This window comes from Clupea harengus, chromosome 21 (genome assembly GCF_900700415.2).
Source record: "Clupea harengus chromosome 21, Ch_v2.0.2, whole genome shotgun sequence".
Classification (NCBI taxonomy): Eukaryota; Metazoa; Chordata; class Actinopteri; order Clupeiformes; family Clupeidae; genus Clupea; species Clupea harengus.
Window position 1 is genome coordinate 20,284,100 of NC_045172.1, and position 20,350 is coordinate 20,304,449.

At 45.1% G+C, this 20,350-nt stretch overlaps 1 protein-coding gene across 2 annotated transcripts; it reads right to left on the bottom strand.

Annotated features, from left to right (window-relative positions):
- Window positions 1–829: 829 nt before the first annotated feature.
- plcd4a (phospholipase C, delta 4a) lies at window positions 830–19,662 on the bottom strand. 2 transcript variants are annotated; one of them, XM_031558968.2, is made up of 16 exons: window positions 19,520–19,662; window positions 17,240–17,290; window positions 16,708–16,866; window positions 13,141–13,369; window positions 12,286–12,415; window positions 11,437–11,668; window positions 10,243–10,444; window positions 8,675–8,819; window positions 7,071–7,223; window positions 5,815–5,982; window positions 2,747–2,903; window positions 2,515–2,631; window positions 2,209–2,387; window positions 1,868–2,000; window positions 1,372–1,521; window positions 830–1,106 (listed from the first exon to the last, which is right to left on the bottom strand). In XM_031558968.2, the coding sequence occupies exons 2-16, from the start codon at window positions 17,277–17,279 to the stop codon at window positions 1,015–1,017; spliced, it is 2,286 nt and encodes a 761-aa protein (XP_031414828.1). In that variant the 5' UTR covers window positions 17,280–17,290; window positions 19,520–19,662; the 3' UTR covers window positions 830–1,014. The 2 variants fall into 2 exon arrangements, with proteins under 2 accessions (XP_031414828.1, XP_012684724.2); XM_012829270.3 differs by having other exon boundaries at window positions 17,240–17,293.
- Window positions 19,663–20,350: the final 688 nt, after the last annotated feature.

The following is a 20,350-nucleotide window of genomic DNA, read 5'->3' on the forward strand; positions in this document are numbered from 1 at the left end:
TAGGTTAACTCAAGAGTACGTGGTAAACCTCCTAATAGAAGAGCCCTATGGCTTCATTCTCCTAGCAAAACCAAGCCAAAGGGCTCTTCTTTTAGGAGGTTTACCACTTACTCTGAGTTAACATACCCAGGTTGGTCACTAAACCACATACATGGAACCCCCCCCCCGGACAAAGCAAACTGAATAAACCTTGTTGTTAAAACACATGCAGATACACAAGGTGGCAAGTGAGGACCGCGAGGCGTTTAAACTTTCATTAGAGCTCGTTTGCCAAAGAAACACAAGCTTTCCGGTGTAGTTATTGTCTCTCAAATAGGTTTTTTTCATACCATCCAAGTATGTGCCCTCAATATCCACACAGTTATGTTCAGATTAAATGCACACCTTTAACTTGTAATTAGTCCATTTCATTACAATATTATTTTTGTCAACATTTACATTTTGTCATCATAAAGCTGAAACCTTCGAAGAGGGACATGTAGTGACAAAATGATTGTCAAACTCTATATTTGCAGTGAGTATGGCCCTGGGCATACTAAAGATATAGCAGGATACCCAGGATGATTAAGGCAGAACTACTTCTAAAGCAAAACCACACAGCTTAGTCATTAAAGAGCTACAAAAAACTTTGGCGCAAATATTTTTGATGTACACTCGGTTTATAATGAAATGGAAGATTTTACTTGTCTGTTTAATTTCCACTACCACAGGATTGCTACACACTCAGCTACGTCTGTCTGTGTTTATATGTCTGTCTGTCTGTCTGTCTGTCTGTCTGTCTGTCTGTCTGTCTGTCTGTCTGTCTTTATATGTCTGTCTGTCTGTCTGTCTGTGTTTATATGTCTGTCTGTCTGTCTGTCTGTCTGTCTGTCTGTGTTTATATGTCTGTCTGTCTGTCTTCCTGCCATTTATTGCTTAAAGAAAGACATGATCCAAGTAGACGATGACTGCTTGTAAGTCTTCGTGTGTCAGATTGGATTCGTGAGTTGGTGTTGAGCCGATGTTGCAGCAGCATCACGTGATCTTGGTGATTCTGATATTCACAAACAGCGAAGAGGGAGGAATGCTAGTCCCGTCTTTGGACAGCAGCTGAATGTGCCGGTACCCTGGAGAAGATGGAGACAGAGAGACCAACAGCTTTACACACTGCTTGCTTGCTCTCCAACAGGTTGACAGGTTTACACACCAAACTTGGGTTAGGTTTGTGGTGAAAGCACAATTGAAATGCATACAAGACACAAGACAGAGAAGTACCGTATATATGAAGACTCTGTATGCATTATAGGTACTTGAGATTAGCGCTTAGACTAGTTGGGTTTCTAGTCAACAGTAGAATCAGTGCTATAGATGAAGTTTATGGTGATCGCTTACCTTGTTGAATGCACAAGAAGGGCAAGGTGTACTGCCCTACAAAATCATTCTTGGATGTCTTGTCGTAGTCCTCCACCACGAAGCGCACCAGAGCTAGCTCAGGGGTGTGGATGGTGAAGCTAAGAGTGTCGTACCACACTGGATTAAACCCTGTGACCAGCGAACACAATGTTATGAGTTAGAAGAATTTACAGGGTGTTCATGGGAGTAAGAGGCAGCATTGCATAAAGTGTGAAAAGCCATAATACATAATACATTTTTACACAGGAAATTAACTGTGTAAACTTCCTGTTTGGATTAATGAACAACTTGTGAAAGTGTGTGCAAATGACAGACACTGCTCTCATATTTAGGGGAGCAAACACTGCCGGCCATTCAATTCCAGTTTTTCACCTCATTTACTGTTTTTTTCTTTTCTTTTTTTTTTTTACAGTAGGTAAAGCTTAATAATATAATGTACCACATAAATATGATACAAGATTTGTCAGACCCCTACCGTTGTTGTCAATGTATCTGGTCTCTTGCTTGGCATGGTCCAGGGGAACTCCATAGATCTCCACCCTTACCAAAGGGTCTACAATGGACCCCTCTTTAATATTAACCTTCGGAAGCTGCTGACCACTTATCACCTGTGAATGAGAAAGAGTGATGAGTGATGTGTGAGAGTGTGTTTTTAACTCGTGCTATAATTCAGAAAAACATTAATTACAGAATTCACTGGCATAGAAATTACATGATGCCAGTGCACCGATGATTAACTCATCCCTGTTTGTTCCTCAGTAAATGAACAGGTACTTATACGTCTTTAGTGTAAGTGACTAACACATTGGTTCGTACCTGTATGGAAAGCTTGAGGGGCTGGTATCCATCGTAGTTCTGGGGGTGATCTGGATCGAACCCTCTCTCCGCGCTCCTCATGAACTCCGGTTTCAGGATGTAGCCACAGCGGCCATTTTGACTGAAAAGTCCATCGTTTAGGTCCATCTCGACCCCAGCTGTCTGGAAGTTCAGGGCAACTAGAGTGTGCAGAAACGTTCGCAACGAGAGAATCAGTAATATCTCATGAATAGATCTCTGTCTGCAGAGCAATACGATTATTCTGGTGTAAACTAAACAAACAAATGAATAAATAAATATCCTTACCAATTTGGCAACCTACACCCCACATGTCCTGTGGGTTAAAGTTTGAGGAGTCTGTTCGCATCCCACTTGGGTAGATTCTGGAGAGCTGTCTTGCGTTGTGATTCACAAATTCAGCTCCTGATCAAGACACACACAATGTCATAACACAAACAGGTGAGATAGGGCCCAAGGCCGACATTTCTCAGGGTCCAGCTCTCAGTTCTACTGGCAGGATGAGAAAATGGCCGCCCACCTGCCTCCCTCATGTACTTCCGGGCCTTGGACTCTGTGAAGGAGGAGATCTCATAGAATTTGGCGTGGTTTCGGGAGTGCTTGAAGCTGTTGAAATGCACGCTCTTGCAGTACACTACAAAGTCAGACAGCTCCTTGGACAGGTGCTGCTTTGACTTCTGTGAAGAGAAGACAATCGATAGGCTGTTAGTGGAGCAAGGTGCTAATAACATGAAGGTCATGGGTCTGATTCTCAAGGTCAGCATGTAGACTAATAATATGTACACCCTGACCAATCTGTACTGGAAATCTCTTTGGAGAAAAGCATTTTCTAAATGAATACATGTAAATGTAACATGTACTTCAATGTGCCTGATAGCTTAAACATAAATTAGCATTAGCGAGACCTGTTTTTTTGGTGTCCCTGTCTTTTCCAAGAGGGAACACATCCATTGTGATACCCCTCTTTTGCTTCATAGTAGGTCATCCATAGTAGTCTGACGGACGTGAGACAGTGAGGCTGGGCCTGTGCCACAGGGGCGTGGAGCCAAAATCATTAGCGGGGCTCCCTGCGATCACCACCTGCCCCATTGCGGAAAGCCGATCCCCTCTCCTTTCCTCTGGAGCAGACTTGCAGCTCGCTGTCTGTCTGTCAAACAGCTGTCAAACGCGGCCAATGAAAGCTGGGCTCGGTGAGGCATTCACTGGCACACTGGCACAAGCCCAGGGTCACCCACAGTAGAGGTGGTTGAAAAACGGCACACTAACCATACAGAGGCTAATACTGCTGGATTAGCGCCAAAGCCAAACCAGATCTGGGCATCTAGAGGTGGCCACCTTGTTTTCCACTTGTGTGTATGTGTGTACTGAGAGCGCCACAGACCGAAATCTAAAGAAATGAACCGGTCCATATGTAAAATGATAGAGAACATCTCCGGTTTCCGTGCGATTATGAAACGGAGCTCGTCCCTGACTGCAATTACCACGGTTCAAAGGCTCAAGTGACAGGGCAGCATGTCGAAAGGAGCTACTCCGCCGCAACGCTCTCTCTCTCTCTCTCTCTCTCTCTCTCTCTCGCTCTCTCTCTCACATGGCTACATGGCACAGGCATGGAGAGGAAGGGAGAGAATAGAGAGAGAGAGAGAGGACTGCTATTAGTCATCTCAACCTTATCTCCATTCCTCTGTTCACATAACACTGACAACAGATCTCTCTCTCTATCACGTGCCTACTCCTGCTCTCTGTCTCTATCTCCCCTCTCTTTCTCTCTCTCTATCTCCCCTCTCTTTCTCTCTCTATCTCCCCTCTCTTTCTCTCTCTCTCTCTGTTGCATTCAGAGGAGATCCATCTCACCACACCCCTCACTTGTATCCACTGCTCTTTTATGAGGTAAAGCTAGTGGAACTGCTGGTAAAATACTAGCCAATGAGATTGCAGCTCTGATAAAGTCTGTTTATCGTGGTGTATATGTCCATCCTGGGTCACCTTCAGGTGGGAATATAGAAAACAGACACTAGGTGACGTTTTCTAATGTCCGACGGAATTTTCCATCCAGTCCTGCTTGCATAATAAGAGCCTGGAGTATACTAGACCTGTTACGCAAGGCATGGGCTGTGGAACTGATGTAAGCAAGACCTGAATCTGACTATCTAGAACAGGGGTTTTCAACCGGGGGTCCGTGGCCCCGTGGTGGTCCGCGACGGCATTGCAGGGGGTCCGCGACATGAGCCTATGTTGATCAATTCACCATTGAATTTTTTTATTTTTATAAATTCGCTTTGATATTTCAACACATTTCCAGATCACTCTTGAATATCATGAAAATATAGTGTTATAGGCAGAATATCTGTGCAGGGGGAGGGGGCGTGGCGGTGGCTAGCGATGTACCCTGTTAATTTCACATTTAAGTGTTATAGGCAGAATATCTGTGTAGGGGGAGGGGGCGTGGCGGCGGCGGTTACAAACACGCACGCGCGTGCAGGCACATCAGTGGGCCGCAAATTACTTTCTGGTCAGAATGGTGGTCCCCTGGGACAAAACCAGTTGAAAACCCCTGATCTAGAACAGTCAAGTGTGGATAAGGTAAAGGCTTGCGTAACTCAGAGGACCTTGGGGTGGGGGGAGCAGTTGCAGGAGTTGGGGTATGGATGGTGATGATATATCCACATGGATGAAGAATCACCACCTTCAGCTGAATCTGGCTAAAACGGAACTGATGGTCTTTCCAGCCAAACAGGCCATCCACCACAACATCAATATCAATATTGACTCCTTATCTCTTGTTCCTTCCAAAACAGCAAGAAATCTCTGTCATTATTGATGACCAACTGACATTCACTGCCCACATTGCCTCTGTCTCCCGGTCGTGCCGCTTTGCGCTATGCAAAATCAGGCCGTACTTAACCCAGTATGCCACCCATCTGCTGGTGCAAACCTTGGTGAGTTCCCGCCTTGACTACTGCAACATCCTCCTAACGGGCCTGCCGGCATGCGTGGTGAAACTACAACTACAAACTACTACAGATGATCCAGAACATGCGGCGCGTCTGGTGTTCAACCAACCCAAGAGGGCACACGTCACCCCTCATTGAGCCCCACTGGCTGCCTGTAGCTGCTCGCATCAAGTTCAAGTCACTTATGCTTGCTTACAGAGTGTTTGCTGGTTCTGCTCCCATCTACCTAAATGCTCTTGTAAGATCAAATGTTACCCCCAGGATGCCGCGCTCATCTAATGAGCGTCGTTTAGCACTGCTGCCTGTGCAAGTACGGCAATCTAGACTATACTCATTCGTAGTTCAACGTTGGTGGAAAGAGCTGCCTAGCACTACCAGAGCAGGGGCGTCCCTCTCTACCTTTAAGAAGCTCTTGAAGACCCAACTCTTCAGAGAGCACCTCCCTTCACAACTTGCACTTCTACTAGTACTTAACTTGCACCTACAGCAGTTACATTCCTGCACTTTTTTTCTAATTCTTATGTAAAATAGTATTTATTGTTACACTAGGTCTCTATTGCTCTCCCTTGTACATCGCTTTGGACAAAAGCATCTGCCAAATGACTAAATGTAAATGGATGGTGCGTCCCATACTCACTTTTGTGCGACGACGGATGCTGTCGTTGTGATGGTTGTCCTCGTCAATGTCTGCACCCTCATCTTCGTCACTCACCTCCCCGGTCAGCGAGTCCTCCGCCACACCACTCATGCTCCCCTCCAGACCGCCAATCTTCTTCCCCTTCAGCAGGATCCTGCCCTTCAGGTCCTGCACACACACACACACATACACACACACACACACATACACACACACACACACACACACACACACACACACACATACACATACACACATACACACACACACACACACACACACACACACACACATAATTCAATGCATAGCACTGCAGGGGGAGATGCACACACTATTTAACGCATACCATTGTATGTGTAAATGCATATACTATTGAAAGCATACCATTGGATGTGTTAATGCATATACTATTGAAAGCATACCATTGGATGTCTTAATGCATATACTATTGAAAGCATACCATTGGATATGCTAATGCATATACTATTGAAAGCATACCTGAATGTATAAGATCTATGCAGGTTACCCATTCTATAATGTACGTATTGTCTGTCTACATGTAAATGCATATGGTATACCAATTATACACACGTATAGACATATAGCTATAACATGAACTCAATAAAGTGTTATCAGGCTACCCCTATGCTGAACACGGGCTCTACAATTTGGTGTTACTTCTCTTAAGTATATCAGGCTACCCTAATGCTGAACAAGGGGCTCTACAATTTAGTGTTACTTCACTTAATTGCATGAAACACTGAGCCAATCCAGACTGTGATGTAACGTCTCGACCCTCTTGCTCTCCCCATTCAAATAGAATTACTCTTGAGCCCGGAACTTTCCATCCTCTCCATTCCATTCCATCCTTTGTTACCTCACAGAAACCAGGCTGAATGTGCACCAGTCATACTCCGAGCACAGGTCATGCTGCCCCCAAACCCTATTGTGTACTTATGTAGGGGGGAACAATATTGGGCGCTTTAATAATTCACTGTTCCCTTGTTGCACGTACAGATCGTATAGCACTGTACCCCCAGGGGGGAAGAAGCTGAAAGTGAAGGTAACAGCACTGGTTCGTTCATCCTACTAGTAACGAAGGCTGGCACTGGGCAAGATGGGAAAGTAGAGAGGACAGGGCAACTCGTTCCTGATCCGTGAGTGTGAATCTACGTCAGAGCAGGGCAGGTCCAGACCAGATCCATTCTAAGCTTAGCTGATTGGTTGCATCTGGAGGTCAGGGGGGACTGGCTCACCTCAGGAGACGGGAAGCTGTTGGTTGTGTTGCCGTCCACCGTGCTCTTGAGGAGCATGTCACCCAGGATCTGGTTGAGGTGTTGGGCCATGACTCTCTGTTGTTCCACACTGCAGTGGTTCTCAATGGACAATATGACGGGGTACTCTGACACCTGCGAGCACAGAATGTGTGTGTGTGTGTGTGTGTGTGTGTGTATGTGTGTGTGTGTGTGGAAGCAAGAGAAAGACAGTGTGTGTATAAGAGTGAAAGAGAGGAAGTGTGTGCATGTGTGTGTGTGTGTGTGTGTGTGTGTGTGTGTGTGTGTGTGCGTGCGTGTGAATGTATTCGAAAAAGAATGAGAGAGAGAGAGAGGGAGTATATAAATTATTAAAAATGGCGTATTGTGGCTGTGGAAAGGTTACACCCGCCATACAGTAGTGTGCTCCACTCAGGTAGACAGGGGTCAGGGGTCGAGCTGGCACGATCATGTTGCATGCCCTCCCATCCCCCGCCCGCCCGCCCGCTGCCTGCCTAGACCCACTTTCCCACCCATCTGACCTGATCGATTGCATGTGAACAGGTGGGCATCGAGGGCATAACTCGGGCACTCGTTCACCAGGTCTTTGGGGCAAATGCAGTGCTGAACTCAACTGCCACCCAATCACTCTCCTACCTCCCAGACCCAGAGGTTCTCCATCCCTCACACAGAGCCCCTCCACCCGGCCTGTCTCCTGTCTAAGCCAGCTCCTAGCACACCTGGTTAAAGTCAGTATAGTTGTGGGCTAACTCTTGATTAGCATAGTGGGGCCCACTGATAAGTTCAGTCAGGTATGCAGCGCAGGGAAGAATGAAAACATGCAGGGCAGAGGGACCCAGGGGCGTTGATGAGCACTACCCTAATGGATAACACATAGCTGTCTTAAAGGTTTAGTCCATTCTGGTGAAAACCTGCTCCAGAAGTAATGTGTTGATTGGCTGGAATAGCGCATGGCTCGCTGCTGTTCACTTGATATGTTTCCCACTTACAGAGCCAAGACTATATGTGAACACTACAGTTTTCTAGGAGAGCATACACTGGGCAGACAGCTTGGGAATTTCGAATTCAACAAAAAAGTGCGTACTGTTAGCATTGACAAGCACTGCCCTAACCGATAGACACACGTGTGCTAGAGATGAGGTCCTCTATTCTGGCAAAACGTTGTTGATGTTTGAGCTGAACAGCCAATCAAATTACCCTTCTTCCTTCCATGCTCCCGTGGCCACATGTTGATTGGCTAGAATAGAGTGTGAAGTTTGTATTGAAGCGCATTCACTAGTGGAGCAGGAGACTGTGCTGGGGGTGCGGATGTGGCCGGGTCTTTGAGCTCCTAGCTCCTAGCACACCTGGTTAAAGTCAGTGTAGTTGTGGGCTAACTCTTGATTAGCGTAGTGGGGGCCACTGATGAGTTCAGTCAGGTATGCAGCGCAGGGAAGAATGAAAACATGCAGGGCAGAGGGACCCAGGGGCGTTGATGAGCACTACCCTAACCGATAACACATATGTGTCTTAAAGGGTTAGTCCAAACATTGGGCTCCCCCGACACCCCTTAGTAGACAGAAGATCAAAACAAGAAGAAGGTGCACCTTGAAGGCGTAGCTACCCAGGGCGATGACCACGTCCTTGAAGAGGATCTTGGAGGTGAAAGTGTGCCCGTGGTAAACGATGGGCTCCCCATTAGGTCCATCCCAGCAGTCCACCTCCACACAACGGCATCCCCGCTTTAGAGCCCTGCGCCCACACACACACACACACACACACACACACACACACACACACACACACACGCACACAGACACAAAGACACACACACACACACACACACACACACACACACACACACACACACAGTCATCAATCACTGTCAGATCGGGTTAAAGGTGTGGTCTGCCACTCTGACAAAATATTGTTGATATTTCATCTCAACAGCCAATCGAATTACTCCCCACCATTCTGTGTTCCTGAAGCAACGTGTTGATTGGCTGGAATAGTCCAAGCCACCTTGTTTTTGTTTCTTATTTGCTTAGTCAGGACTGTGTACATACACCCGGGCCAACACAGACACACACACACATCAATTACTGTCACATCAGATCAGGTGTACACGCTCCGTGCCATCTAGAGTCAGGTGACACATCAGCCTCTCAGCTTGCCAATATTTTGATAGTTTGCAATTCATAATTTAGTATTCCGAGTTGACAGTTGCCATTGGCGAGGAGTGATGGAGGCAGTTGCCATTGGCGAGGAGTGATGGAAGCAGATGCCTGTGTCACCTGACTCTAGATGCCTGTGACACTCTCTGATGAAGAGGATCAGGAGTAGCACCAAAAACCTGGTGTGTTTCATATCAAAGTGACTGCATTTTGCTGACAATTGACAATTATGGATCCTATGAAAAAGTAACCTGCCACTGAATTGTTGATTTGACACAATTCACACCCAGAAATGTCAGACAAGGATACAGAGCCTCTTGTACAGGACAGTCAGTGTAATTATACTGTTCTTGAGGAGCAGAATCTGGTATGTTGTGCTAATCACGAGCCTCGTTAGAGTTCAGAGAGCAGAGCAGGTTAGGGTCAGGAGCCAGCAGGATTAGGATTGAGAATCAAATTAGAGACCTCGGAAACTACTATACATAAAAACATGAAAAAACATACCACCGCTACTTCTCTGGTGTGTGTATGTGTGTGTGTGTGTGTGTGTGCCTCAGAGGGGGAAAGACTGGCTGCCTTAGTTCTGCGATTAGTTTTCCTAAACACTGCACTCTCACGATGCATGGTATCACTACATCGTCGACTGAGAATGAACAAAGTCCAAGTACAATTTGGAGAAAAACAATCCAGAATCAAATAACCACTATTCTGTGAAATGTATTTTCACAAATAATATAAAAAAACATTATTTTGCACCAAATCAACAGTCGATATGTTATCACTTGGGCTCTGTAAAGCGCCTTGAGACAATCTTATTGTTTTGGCTATATAAATAAAATTCACTTGAATTGAACTGAATTGAACTGAACTGAATTGAACTGAATTGAATTGAATTGAATTGAATTGAATTGAATTGAATTGAACTGAACTGAACTGAACTGAATTTAATTTAATTTAATTTAATTATCACTTAATCCGCCCTGCCCCCTGAGTCACCTCACCGGATGTAGCCCTCCACGCTGCTGTGGCCTCTGAGCTGGTCCTCAAGCAGGTAGGTGTTGTGGGACGAGGAGATGAAGTAGTGGCACAGGGGCAGGGTCATGTCCTGGTAGACGCCCTGGTGCTTGGGGTCGGAGATGGAGCCCTCGGCGGAGCCCAGGTACATCAGGAAGCCGTCGATAGACATGGCCTGGAGCATCTTAGCTGTGGATGAGATATATTACGGAAGTGTGTGAGACTAAAACATTTGTAGGTTCAGTTTTGTGTTTAACACCTTTAGGTGCTTGGTAGAGATACGTCTTCTTTTGTGCTGTGTGTAAGTTTGAAGGATATGCTCTTCCTTTCTGTCTGAAAATTAGGACTGCAATATTCATTTTGGTGCATTCGCGAATTCCTTGTTCTAACGAGAAACATGAGGAACATATTACTATTTCCCTGGTGCCGTGAATAAAGCTGCAGTCTCACACCTGTGTTGCCTGAACGTTGTTAGCACACGTTCATAGCAGTGTCAGTTTTGAGTTATAGGTTGCTTATGAGAGCAATGTATCCAAAACAAGGGAAGCTATCCAATCAAAAACTACCAAATTAAAAGGTTGAAATCGCTGGGGAGTAACCATCACTTGTGTTTGATCCATTATGTTGCAATCATAAGATTAACAGTTAGATGAATGGTAGTATTCTATGTCTTCTTTCCAAAAATGTTGAAATGCGAAGTACAGGTGCAGTAATTAGAGGGCCTGGGCCTCTTGGGATGAATAAAGCTCAGGCAGTTCCATGCGTGCTGTGTGCTATCAGCACCAAGTTATGAATGAACTAAGAGTGCTCAAACCCATATTCATAGAACCTACACAGTTTTTGGGCTTACAGCCATACCACACTGAGCACGCCTGATCTTGTACCACCTCAGAAGCTAAGCAGTGCCAGGCCTGGTTAGTACTTGGATGGGAGACCAGGTGCTGTAAACTGAAGCTGGGTGGGCCAATCCCACGCTCAGTGGATTTTCCGGATTGCTGAAACATCGAGAACAAGTGGATACTCGCTACAGATGGCCTATGCTCCACTATGGAGTGAGAAGGCCAACAACACAAAAAGATGCATTCATGTTAAAGCCTGAAATAATGAGAATGCCAGAGCTCCCAAAAAGTGGCTGTGCGGTTCTGATTGGTACTCGTGTGCTGTGCGGCTGTGATTGGTACCGGTGTCGGAGGGTTCGTAGCGTTCAATGAGCTCCAGGGCTCGCTGCTGCACGGCCTCGGTCTCCAGCTGCTCCTCCCGCAGGAAGTCCTCCAGGTCGCGCAGGGTGAGCTTCTGGCCGTCGCCCGAGTAATCCTGGAAAATGCGCACCACATCTTCCCTCTGTGTCAGCATCTTGTAGAAGAGCACGAACTCATCGCCCTCCAACGACCCTGTCTGGGACTTATCGGCCATCTGTAACACACACCGACAGGTAAAGGAAACCTGCCAAAGCACTGAGGTCGTCTTCACATGACGATCATTATTATTTCAGGGAGGGAGTTTCACAGGGTATCCCATCCAATGCCTTTGATCCAAGTCCAAAATACTATGTCAAACAACAGGTGAAACCTTACGGAGGCAGTTATGATCAAGCAACGTTTAATTTCCCTGAAACAAGGACACATGATGACTTCAGCATGATTCTAACACAGTGCTTAATTGGAGCCATGCATTAACACTACACATTAACCATGTTAGCCTTGTCAAAATGAATGAGAAGCCAATAAATGAAATAACATGCATTACAATGTAAAAATAATGTTTTCTGACAACTGACAAATTGACTGCTACCTTTACCAATATATTGACATTACTGCATGTACATTACTGCACACAAATTTTTGTTGTTAATGAGAAACAAGTGCACTAAATGTCTTCTGGCAATTTAGTCATGACTGTGCTGTGGATTATGACAGTGTAATGCCCATTTACTCATGACTGCTGTGAATTATGGCAGTGTAATGCCCATTTAATCCTGACTGTGCTGTGAATGGATGTGCCGCATTTGTGAGCCAGCGCTATTGTCTTACCGTGAAGAGCCGAAGAGCATGATGCTCGTTCATGTCCACATTCATCATCTTCAACAGGTCCTGCACCTCCTTAAAGTTCATGCGTCCGTCTTTGTTCTTGTCCGCTTTCTTAAACCAATCACAGATCCATCTGGTGAGCAAGTCAAGGAAACTCGGACACCAAACTGTCAACACAATCTATCTATGAATGTACAATAGAGGCTTGAACCTTTTTAGACCACAGCTGTTGACCCTGAAGGGGATCACGGTTGGGAAGTAACTAGTAACATGTAACTGAGTTTCCCTCATTCAATTACAAAATAAATGTAATTCTAATCTGTTACAGTTACTGAGAAAACGTTTTGTAATTCATTAACAGTTATAATCAAAATGTTGGTGATTACAAAGGAGTTACATTTGAATATATTATTTTTGGTAAACAGCTTTAAAGCTGATATGAACATTCATTCTGTTGCTTTGCATCTTTTTGCCGTCTAGACAGGCTCCACTCATTTGAATTTGCACCGCCTCTCGTCTGCCAATCAAAAAGTTATCAAAAGCAATCAGATCTAATAAGTTACATTGCTTTGATTAAGTAGTTTAAGAAAAAATACATAACTTATAAGATTTTTAACAGGGTACTAGTAATCTGTTACTTATTACATTTCAAAAGTAATCTTCCCAACTCTAAAGGCCTTAGATCTGCTTTAGATCTACTTTATCTCTTCCCTATCAGTCTCACTAACTATTAGTAACTTACTATAGCTATTGTTAGTAGTAACTATACTACGAGTAACTAAATACAGCAGTGTAAGCAACTATCATACGTAAGTGTAGGTAGTATGTCCTGTATTTTCTGTTTCATTAAAGGGATACTGGTCAAGTTTCTCCCGCTGTCCCATGTTCTCCACGTTCTCGATGAGTTTGCGCATGCCCTTGATCCATGACTGCGCCTCCTCGGCCGAATCGGCCACCAGGTCCAGGTTGCCACGGCGGCCGCGGAACACCAGGGTGAAGCAGCGGTTGGGAGGGAACTCGTCGGAGATGCTCAGAAGCACCTCAGACTGGTGCCCCTCCCTCACGGCCTCCACATCACTCACCGAGACTGGAAATGAAGAAAAGAGAGATGCGTGTTAGACAAACAGACTGGAGATGAGGAAAGAGAGATGCGTGTTAGACAAACAGACTAGAGATGAGGAGAGACGCGTGTTAGACAAACAGACTGGAGATGAAGAAAAGAGAGATGCGTGTTAGACAAACAGACTGGAAATGAAGAAAAGAAAGATGCGTGTTAGACAAACAGACTGGAGATGAGGAAAGAGAGATGCGTGTTAGACAAACAGACTGGAGATGAGGAAGGAGAGATGCGTGTTAGACAAACAGACTGGAGATGAGGAAAGAGAGATGCGTGTTAGACAAACAGACTGGAGATGAGGAAAGAGAGATGCGTGTTAGACAAACAGACTGGAAATGAAGAAAAGAGAGATGCGTGTTAGACAAACAGACTGGAGATGAGGAAAGAGAGACGCGTGTTAGACAAACAGACTGGAGATGAGGAAAGAGAGATGCGTGTTAGACAAACAGACTGGAGATAAGGAAAGAGAGATGCGTGTTAGACAAACAGACTGGAGATGAGGAAAGAGAGACGCGTGTTAGACAAACAGACTAGAGATGAGGAGAGACGCGTGTTAGACAAACAGACTGGAGATGAGGAAAGAGAGATGCGTGTTAGACAAACAGACTGGAGATGAGGAAAGAGAGACGCGTGTTAGACAAACAGACTGGAGATAAGGAAAGAGAGATGCGTGTTAGACAAACAGACTATTTCCAACAGATGAAGGGAGTCCAACAAGGCTGCTGCCTGAGCCCAACTTTATTTAATATTTATATAAAACATTTAGCCACAAAGCTAGAAAGGTCTTTCTCACCTGGTCTAGACCTAATGGGGAGGGAAGTGAAATGCCTGCTCTAAGCAGATGCCCTGCTGCTGTCACCTACCGCAGAGGGACCACAGGACAGCCTCTCTGTTCTAGAGGAGTACAGTACTACTTAGGTCATTCCAATGATAAAATATGGTTTTCCAGAGAACACATTTTAAGTTAAACAATAAATACAAATGTATTATTGGTGGAAACACTCTTGAACACGTCAAAGATTTCAGTTATTTAGGTTTACCAATTTCTAATTCCAGCCCATTTGACAACGCAATTAACAGAAAAAGCACGCAAATCATATTATATGATACATTTTTCAATTTAACCCTTCAATAAAGCTTTGGCCGACAGTTGATGACAAGATACAGACTCAGTGAACGTAGCCTTGCCATTAAAAAGGCTAGACACAGGCAAGCATGGCTACCTCGAGAAGACAGACTCTGCACTCACTGTAGCAATGGGGTGGACGAGGATGAGGAATGTAACAAATACAAAAACATTAGAGAAACCTACTTCTCAAGAATAGAAGCCATTTGTTGTGAGTTAACAAACATACATAGAGAAAAAAATCTTCATAATTTTGTTTATCAATTTCTTTAATTATTGTTATCTTTTTAATTATTGTTATCATTATAAGTTAGATTTTATGCTTTGGCAATATTGTACTTCCAGGGGGAGAGACGGAGAGAGAGAGGAGAGAGAAGGAGAGGAGAGAGAGGGGGATAGAGAAAAAGAGAGAGAGAGGAAGAGAACGAGAGGAGAGAGAGGATGGGGGGAGAAAGATATACATAATATAGAGAAAGAAAGGGATAAGGTGAGGAATGAGGAGCCAGGTGGAAAGATCCAGAATAGAAGAAGAAGAAGAAGAAGAAGAAGAAGAAGAAGAAGAAGAAGAAGACATTTACATTTAGTCATTTAGCAGACGCTTTTATCCAAAGCGACTTACATATGTGTGACTTACAAGGATGTTTACACATTTTACATTTTACACTGATGGCACACTGGCACATCAGGAGCAATTAGGGGTTCAGTGTCTTGCTCAAGGACGCTTCGACAGGGAATCGAACTAGCAACCTTCTGCTTACTAAACGACTTCTCTACCTCCTGTACCACTGCGCCCCACGAAGAAGAAGAAGATTGTCTCTCAGGGGTTTTAGTAGGTTTTCATAAGGAGTTTAGATTTCCCCTCATCTTCTATAGATCTTTCTGAGTCTCACATCCTTAACCCAAGAACAAGTTTCATTCCAAAGTTGTCTTGGTGAGAGCCTTTGGAGTGCCTATTCCAAGTCATTAGTCAATGGCATGTGATTAAGATTGAACTGTTTGTTCTGCTAAGGAGACCGCTGAAGTAACTTGACATTGCGGAACAAAACGCACCTGATTCTGCTTATCAAGGCTTCGAGGCGTATCTTGTTAGCGAAAAACAGTAGCATTGATGCGTCAGGCCTGGAACCAAATCCTACAGAGGAAGTCTGCTAACTCACCAGAGGCCAAACTCAGCACTCTTAAATTGCATCCTTCTGCTCGTCTCCCTTGCATCATGCGCGGCCACTGATCTACATAAAAAACTGCGTGGGGGTAATCAGAGAGGGTCACGGATTGCTTTCACCCGCCTAGCCTCATACCCACCGGCAACAATCACACAGGGAGAGGACGTGAGGACAGCGCGCCACGAGATGGACAAGGAGACTGGGTACACGAGCTGGTGACCTGAGACCGGACGACAAGTGATGCTAGCTGTTATGCAAGAGGCAATTTAGCAGCCAATCAATAACAGATTCAACATGGTCATCAGTCCTGGATTATCTTCATCATGAGCGACCGATCTCTCGACAAGAGAAGATCAACACGGTCATCAGGTCAAGAGCTTTTCCACAAGTTGTGTGTTTTCATTTTTATGACTGATAACATACTAATTATAATATGAACAAATTTTACACGAGGTGTCCATTTTTCAGTGAACCTACATAGGTAATGAATAACACCATGTACTTCTCAATTAAGAAGATATTATTAACCCTAAGCCAGACCCTAACCCCAAGCAAATCTTGCGCTCATGTAAAAAAATACATTGTAATTATAATTGAATTACATATGCAGTACATAACACCTAAGGACGCCTAATGTGGAATATGACCACAAAACACTGTGCTTCTGTCTCATTCACATCAGCGCAGCACTTCAGACTTGACTGATAAGTATTTATCTGTGCCAGTCTAAAAGCTCATAACACTGGGCACGGCCAGCGTGGTATTTATACAAAATGGTAATGCAGCCCACTCTTTAGCTGTATGTCTAAAGCATGTTTTACAATGCTAATTACAAACCTAATGCCCTAGACCTAGAGGGAAACTCTGTGTCACTGTCACACTTAGACTGTCTCCCTCCATCCTTTGCCCCACAACACTGGGCACTGGACAGTAGACATTGGGCACTGGGCACTGGACCGTGGGCACTGGACAGTGGGCGCCGGACAGTGGGCACTGGACCGTGAACAGTGGACACTCACAGGTGGAGTGGGCATTGCCCGCCTTCTTGGACTTGTACCAGATGGTCATGCAGTCCTCCTGTAGCCTGAAGTAGCGCTGCTTCTTCCAGGTGCGGGACTTGATCTTCCTCATCACTGCGCCCACAAACATGGACTGGAGGTTGTCGTCGCCCTGGATACCTGAACCACAGGAATAGGAGGAGGAGGAGGAGGAGGGAGAGAGGGGGATCAGGGGGCGAGGAGAGGTCAGACTGTTAGTGTTCAGGTTTCAGGATCAGGACTAGGCTGGGCTTGAGGATCTGGACTAGGCTGGACTTGACCAACAGCAGAGAAAATACATCTTTCTGCACACAGTAATGTCTAAATGCCTATGTAACATGATACAAATGTGATTAGAAAACAGCTTAGATAATACTCCGAGCCAAAAACTAAAATGTTTTTCATTTTACTCCAATGCCACAGACAGTTACGTAGGCCACTTTGGGTACTTAGAAAAGCGCTATATAAGTCAAAGCTATTATTATTATTATTATTATTATAAATCCACACTTACGTAGGCCACTTTGGGTGGAAGCCATTTGTTGCTCTCTCATTCCTCTGGCATCTGCTTTTCAAAACAAATCGTGAGGAAGTGAATGACAATGACAGAAAGTGATATGCTGGGTGTTCCCTTAAACTGAGTGAGTTATTACACACAGGAGAACAACACTGACTAAAACTCAACGAGGAGAATCAAGTGTGACCATTAGGAAACACAGAATCCGTAGTTATATATGTACTTTAATTTCCCCTTCAATTTCTCATTTATCTGTCGGTATGTGATAGTCAATCCTTTAAGTTTTTCTGAATTCACACAAACCTAATTAATCCCATAAAAAACAAAAGGGTTCTGGTTTCACAGTGAACTTTTCCGGCGCTGAAAGGCCACAAGGTGACTGGTGAACACCATCTCAATTCTGGGGCTGTTGAGTGACGGGGCACTGGGAGCGCTATCAGGGAGAGCTGCTGACATGCACGGCCATCTCTCCCCCTGGTGTGACGGGAGGACTAGGAGCACTCTGACTCCCAGTGCGTGACTTCTGCCCTTCGCTTCACCTCTCAGCGACGACAGACACTCAGCCCTCAATCCCAGATAGCCTCCTGGATGCCTCGCCAGCCAGCCCAAACTATTAACGGGATTAAACATGACAATATCGCTGCACTGGATACGTGACTGGTGCTGCGGCCTACTTTAGTTTTAGTTCCAGATGAAATGCCCGTCCCAGACACCGATGCCACCTGGATACAGAATTTAATTTCTAATTGTAGGGGGGAGAGACAGTGACCCCCTGACACGGACTAGACGCTTTTGAGGGATTGCGCCGGCTCGTTCAGACAGGAGGCAGCACAGCGTTCTGCCTTTCTCCTGGGGGATCAGCCAGCTTTGGGCGTTTTTGTGTTGAGCGTACCCCCCCCCCCCCCCTCTGCTCTTAGGACAACACAGGGCTGTTCGGCGCTGGAATGCCCCATGGGCATGGCTGTGTCTTTGTCCCGTTTTGTTTTGACTTAATTCCTCTGCGGTATTTGGGTTCGGTCGCCTCCCCACGTAGTCCACAAAAACATCCCCCCCCCCCCCCCCCCCCCCCAGCTCGCAGCATGGATGCCGGTACAAGCTAATATTTTTTCCCCCTCACTACCACTGTGTTTCATGCGTGGTCCATAAATTCGAATTAAAGTGATAGATAGAGAAGTAATCTGTGTGGTTGTTCAGATATGTTTACCCATACCATGCACAGACATCTGTAAGCTTCATATTTAGTGTCTATTTTATCTTTACTGAGTTGTCTTCATCACGACCTTTAAACTCATTGAAACACCAAACAGGCATCAAATACTAAGACAATGGCTAATGTATTGATCTATAAGAGTGTAAACAAAACTGTTTAACTGAAGTAATTCACTACACGGACGTAGTAGCGACCTTTCTAACGTCCTACCTCAGTTAAGTCAGAAGAGGAGAATATGAGCAAAAGTAAGTTCACATGCCTTTTAAAAGCAGCACTTGTCTAACCTATGGGTAAAGCCAATTCACATTCTAATGAAAAAATCCACATGATTACCTTGTCCTATTACCAGTGACTGTATCCAGGTAAACATACTGTAGAGCAGGCTACTCCAGAGCTGAATGTGTCTACCGCCACAACTCCACAACTCGAGCCACTGAAAATTCACTGGCTGAAGTCCAAAGCATATTTACTTGCCAGACCCCCCTCTTTTTTTTTCTTTATCAGTGAATCACAGCGTAACACGTAGTAGAGAGAGAGCGTTCATCATTTTCATCATTCATCATTGTAGACATACAACATATTGAACCTCTCCAATAAATGTAGAACTTCAAACACACTCATCCCATCCTTTTAATTTCTCAGCATAACAATCCAGAGTGATCGTAAACAGAGGGAGGAGGGGACCAGTATTCAATTAAAAGCATTATAATATTATAATTATATTATTATAAAACAGGCACCTGAGAAAACGTATATATAACCAATAACTAACTAAATAACTTAACAGTGAGAAAACAGTACAGTCACAATAGACAGAAAGGCCTGGAGGAGGAGGGGGGGGGGGTGTTTTAAAGCTTTTACTAGGATGTAGAGAGTGGGGTTCGAGAGAGAGGAGAGAGTGGGGTTAGAGAGAGAGGAGAGAGTGGGGTTCGAGAGAGAGGAGAGAGTGGGGTTCGAGAGAGAGGAGAGAGTGGGGTTCGAGAGAGAGGAGAGAGTGGGGTTAGAGAGAGAGGAGAGAGTGGAGTTCGAGAGAGAGGAGAGGAGAGGTGAGGAGGGAAGAGACTCACCCACTGAAGGATCATCTCTGAGTCCAGGGTCTACAGAAGGGCAGCATCCCAGGGGAACACTTCCCCTCTCTCCTCCTGCCTGTCGGACTGGCCCCAGCTCTGCATGCTGTCGCACACTGAGTGAAAGAGCGAGTGAGGGAGAGAAAGAGACAGAGGGAGGGACAGAGAGAGAGAGAGAGGTGGAGGGAGAGAGAGGTGAGAGAGAGGTGAGAGATAGAGATAGCTGATCCTAAGTCAACACCAACACCCCAATGCACATCCCTCTCTTCACTCCCAAAGCTCATTTCTCTTTTCCCCCCATTATCATTCGCCTTCTCTCGCCGCCCACGTTTTATGCTGCATCATTCATCTTCTTTTTGAGTTGTTTTCTGTGCTTGCCCTGACAGGAACGTTTTTTAAACCCCCCCTTACAGGAGGAGAACAGAGCTTTTCTCCTCTTCTTCAGGGTTCAGTACTTTCATCCCCATACCTCTGTTTGGGCTTCAAAGAGCCTATTGTAGGAAAGCAGGGCAAATGAGGGAAGGATAGCTATTGTTTATCTTAGTGTTAAAAATGACTCACGCCATGCAAAAGACATCACTGATTAGCTTTTAGAATTTGACTTTAGCCATAGCTTTCGGTTTCTGTCATTGTGCATTTTCGATATGAAGCCCAGTGTGAGCCTCTTTGTATCTCTTCACTGTGAGCTCCAGGGGTCATGCCTCTGCACTGCACACACACAGACAGGGCTCCATTCATTTGTTCGCTTCTCAGATTACCTGGAACCCCTAATGCAACGCTAGCATGAGAACAACACTCTTAACTCTTCAAAAAACTAAACTTTCAAAGGGG